At 34.4% G+C, this 5,154-nt stretch overlaps 1 protein-coding gene across 1 annotated transcript; it reads left to right on the top strand.

The window, feature by feature from the left end:
• Positions 1–2,213: 2,213 nt before the first annotated feature.
• Positions 2,214–3,520, top strand: LOC111697404 (uncharacterized). The gene has a single exon (XM_023467416.1). The coding sequence runs from the start codon at positions 2,342–2,344 to the stop codon at positions 3,023–3,025; it is 684 nt and encodes a 227-aa protein (XP_023323184.1). The 5' UTR covers positions 2,214–2,341; the 3' UTR covers positions 3,026–3,520.
• The last annotated feature ends 1,634 nt before the right edge of the window (positions 3,521–5,154 follow it).

Raw genomic sequence — 5,154 nt, 5'->3', positions numbered from 1 at the left:
TAGTGGGGGGGGGGGCGTGACCCCTATGCACCCCTAGACATGTCCCCCCTAGAGCCAGAATTCTTGAATTTGGAAGCAGTATTATTAAAGCTTTTAACAATATTTTGTTACTTCTAAGGCCGTATCATTTGAATGGAATGCTATTTTTAACCCTTTTTTTAACGGTTGAAAACAGTTGCACGTTTCCTTAAGTTTTTACCAAAATTCTTTTATTTTTCTTATTTTAACCACTGGATTGAACAATCTTCATCATCAATATGTATAAAGTAGATGCAAACACCACCCACCGGGCCTTTTTATTGGTTAGGGAAAATTTATTAGGGAAACTAGAGAACATTTTTTATCCACAATGTTTTGGGACATCTTTTCTCTCACAAAGCGCCAGAAAATACAGATATGATCAATCGTTAAAAAGCTTTAAATAATATCTGTCTCCAGTGTAATCTAGTTATAATATAATTGATATTGATGATATGATATTGATATGATTAACATGAAAGTAAAAAATTAAAACATTTTTTAACAGTTTTTTCCTCTTTTTTAACTACTAGATTTTATGATGGTATGATTGGTAATTATGGTCATTGGTCAGGTGACTAATAGTCAGGTAGGTTAAAGATTTTAAACTTTAGAGGGGTGCACATCAACAGTTAGAGGGGTGCACAAAAAAGATGTGTCAAGCTTTTGCGCGCCAAAAGTTAACCCCCCCCCCAGGTTAAACCTCCACTACGCCCCTGAAGGTAAAGGGAAATGGGGGGAATAGGTCGTCATTGAAGTATCATTATTTATGGGAAGCTCTGTATGATTATAACCAGAAATCTGTGGAAAATGTTTAGTAAGAAATATTAAGAAAAGTAATCCTATTAGAGGGATTCATTATTCATACCTAGTCTCATCATAATCGGAATATGAGAGGAGCAGGGAAGGATTGGGGGGGTATAAAAGAGCAAATTGAAAAATATTACAAATAAGATATTGAGAAGAGATGAAATAAAAGATGTAGAGAAGGAAATTGTAAGAAATAGATTAAAATTTATAAGGGATTGTGGAACCAACTTCGAAGTGAAATGAAAGAAAAAAGGTTAATTATAAATATGAAATTCTAAAAGCAGCTAAATAAATTAGTATGTGAATTTAAGACCCACGTTGTATATTTATTGATTTATTGAGAGTATAATTATTTATTAACAGGATTAATTTTTTATTGTAAACATATGAAGTTTATAAATTAATTATCTTTCATCTACAATTGTAACATTTAAATGAATTGAAAGAGAAAGAAACTGGTAATACAACCATGTTATGTATAAAGAAAAAAGACTAAATAGTATATACATCCTGTAAGCTTAATCCAAATTATGGGCCGGGTTTGTTGGGTAACCCTGTGTATTACGTTCTTATCTGGCATGAGGCCGCGAGGCGTAGCTTGCCCGAGGGGGGGATAGATAAAACTCCTATTATTGAGGGTTCGGTTAGGTTAAGACTATTTCTGGGCCGAGCGCTGCGGCTAGGATGGGCTAGAGGGCCGAGCGCTGCGGCTAGCACAGGCTAGGGGGCCGAGCGCCGCGGCTAGGACAGGCTAGGGGGCCGGCGCTGCGGCCAAATAATTAATTTAGGAGTTTTATCTATCCCCCCTCGGGCAAGCTACGCCTCATGCCTTCTTATCTGAAGCTCGGGGTTACTGTGAACTTTAACCTGTAAAATGTTCTCAGTGCACTGTACACTTTCTAGGACACTAGAGTACACTACAGGGTTGCCAGGTAGCCTTCTAGAAGGCCACTTTTCATGAATGTAGCCTAATCAGATTTCAGAATGCCTTTTGCATTGGTAGCCTTAAGGCTACCTTTTTGTAGAATTATTGGCCTAAAAGTAGCCTCAATTGGCAAGTTTTTTCATCCTTTTTGATACTTTTTACCTAAAAGTTCAGCAAATAAAATTTATAAATTTCTTTGACGCTCCGCGCTAACATTCTCGACATTAAACAACAAATATCTCTAACCAATAGTATGTCTAAGTATGAAAGAATAAGGTTCTTTAATATAGACAAAAAACTTAGTTTTATTTGTTGTTTTGGAGTACGTTCAATTTGTGAATAGTATTTTCAGATAAAATTAGTGATAAATTAGTATGAACCAAGATAAATTAACTGTAAATTCAAGCATCAAAAAGTAGCCTAGAGAGGGCTAAAAGTAGCCTTAAAAAATTCTCAATTTAGCCTTGTCCTTCTTTTCAAACCTGGCAACCCTGGACTACACTATTTCTATTGTATCAGTAGCAGCTGCTGTAGAAGTTGATATCCTTGATTCTCCTGAGAAATCACACAAACCTTGAATCCCTAGAAATGTCAGACTACACAATTAAAATCATCACGGAAGATATGGTGGAAGATGTGATGGATTTTATCTGGAAGAATTTCTATCCAGATGAACCTTTAACAAGATCTCTAGAGCTGAAACCAGGCTTTCTGGTTGATACATGGTGCAAGCCTCACATAGCTTCCGGATACAGCCTAGCAGCAGTTGATCCACAAGGAGAGCTCTTGGGCGTTCGGCTTGGAAAGATTCTTACCTCTAGTGATTGGAAAGAACGGTTCATGGAGAAAAACTATGTAGCTCAGAAAACTTTTGTAGCAATTGCTTGGTTCACCAAGGCCTGCACTGATTATATTCTTATTCTTATTCTTCTTAAAGACAAGATTGGATATGATGTCTGGGAGTTCATGGACCGTGTAAAATCTAAGAAGATTTATGAGGCGCTTCTAATCTGCACCAAGAAGGAAGGACGTCAAAGAGGGTTGGGTACAGAGCTTGTGGCAAAGTCGTTAGAACTGGCCAAGGAACATAGCTGTGAGTACATGTATGTCTTTGTCACTGGCAACTACTCTGCCAAGATCTTTGACAAGCTTGAGTTTGGTTGCGAAGGAGAACAGAGGTATGACGAATTTGTGGATACGGATGGGAAACCATTGCTCAAGGATACCAGAGAGCATATTAAAGCACAACTCAGAATCAAGAAAATCGAGTAAATTTTTGGTACAAAAAATCGAACAATTCTTAACTTTAATCCTTAATATTTTAAAGTTAAAATCTTGGAAAAATAATTTTAAAAAAACAATCAATGCTTTTAGTTTTTTTTTACCTTCATAGAAGCTTCACAAACATGTATCAGGGCTTTTAAATTTTAAAACTCATAAAGCTTGCTTTTATTACATTATGCAAAATGACAAAAGATTATTGCAACATTTTTCAGTATTTCTAAGATACAATATTTTAAAACTTTGCAGTCCTTTTAAAAACATACAATTTGCTTAACTTTACAGCCCTAAGCTAAAAACTGTGCACCCATTCTGTATATTTGAGACCAAAAAAAGTACGTTTATGATATTAAACTTAATATCATACTAATTTTTTAGAAAATTAAAGAAAGATTTCAAAGTCTAAACTGTACAGAAAATGTTATTTAATTAATGAGATTAGCATAAATAGATATTGATGAGATTAGAATAAATGAATATTAATGAGATTAGAATAAATGTGCAACGATAAAAAATGATTGTGAAGAAAAAAAATAGTGTTACTACTTACTAGCATTATTGATGAAACTTTTTACAAGTATATACTCATAACCTTCTGTGTTACCCACAAAGGATGAGACTGCAAAGACGACTGAAAGCTCATTAGATATGACGATTTCATGGGCTTATTTAATAATTTGGAAGAAGGAAAAAAATTTACAGTTTGAGGGAATTATGAATATGATGAAACAGACATTGCTAAATCAATAAAGTTTTCTCTAAAATCTCATCCTTTGTGGGTAACCCTGTATATAAAAATAAAAGAGAGAGACTTTTAATTTTCATGTTGAAAGAAGAGACACAAAATTTACCGATTAACCATCCCAATTTATAAATTTTGATGCAAAAATGCAGCTAGCCATTGGATATGGAAGAACACCTTGTTATTACCCCCCCCCCCCTTCATAATTCAATAAAGTAGAACATTATACATCTCTATAAAATATCTCTGTAAAGATTAATCTCGTGAAACCACTTCAAAGATTAGAAAAATATCAGATAGATAGATAGATAGATCCATAGTTAGATATACATATATGTATATTATCTAGAGACCTTTCCAACCTATTTTTGCAAATACAATTTTTTAGTAAAAAAGTCCAAGTTGATCGATGTTAGGTACTTTCCCAAAGGATTTTCCCCAAGTTGCAACTTCCCATCTGTGCATTTTCCCAAACGGTAACTTCCCAAGTCTGTCCTAGCCGCAGCGCTCTGCCCCCCCAGCCTATTCTAGCCGCAGCGCTTGGCCCCTAATTCAGACTACGGCGTTTCAGGTCAGAGGACCTAACCTAACCCTTGGGAAATTGCACATTTGGGAAGTTGTCACTTGGAAAAATGCCTTTGGGAAAATTATGACCATTTGATCGATTTGTTTGTAAACTAATTGATCGATCCTGGGTGCTACAGTGAGAAACAAAAAACTCTGTTTTAGACTCAAATTATGACTTTAAATAGTCCCATGAACATGAGGAGATACAGCAATTGTTAAGTATAGACAGACCCATTTCACTCAATAAGTGATTTGATAAGTTACCGGTGAAACTATTTACTTTGTAACACCATTATACATGATAATTGTTTTAATGTCGTCTTCCTATTTCACAACAACGCTATCCCCGTATTGTATGCATAAAGATATTTCAGAACCGTTTCATCCATTTTATTTGGTTCCTTTACTGCATGTCACTGCTTTACTTCAAAATGATGTAAAAAAGTATATTTTTAAAAAATGGAAAATTATGAAAATAAAAGGATATCATGGACATTTAAGTAAAAAAAAACTGAAGACATTTTGTTGAATGCCGTCTTTTTTTCTTTTGCTGAATAAATTAGCAATTTTTGGGGTCTGAATCTTAGAATCTCCATCTTATATAGATTTACAGATTAATTCATTGCCTCTTTTATATCCCATGATGGTCATACCCTTTCCGGATAATTAAATTAAAGGGATCAAACATTGATCTTAATTATAAAAGAGGCCACATTCGATTTCATAAAGTTGGTTCGAAGTTAATGTTTGAGTAAAAACTAAAGATAAACTGTAAAAAAAACTGATTTAAATAAATAACAAAAACTTGTTC

The sequence above is a fragment of the Eurytemora carolleeae genome, unplaced genomic scaffold (assembly GCF_000591075.1).
Source record: "Eurytemora carolleeae unplaced genomic scaffold, Eaff_2.0 scaffold197, whole genome shotgun sequence".
NCBI classification, from domain to species: domain Eukaryota; kingdom Metazoa; phylum Arthropoda; class Copepoda; order Calanoida; family Temoridae; genus Eurytemora; species Eurytemora carolleeae.
The sequence above is the reverse complement of the archived record's forward strand: the minus strand, read 5'-3'. Positions and strand labels throughout refer to the sequence as shown.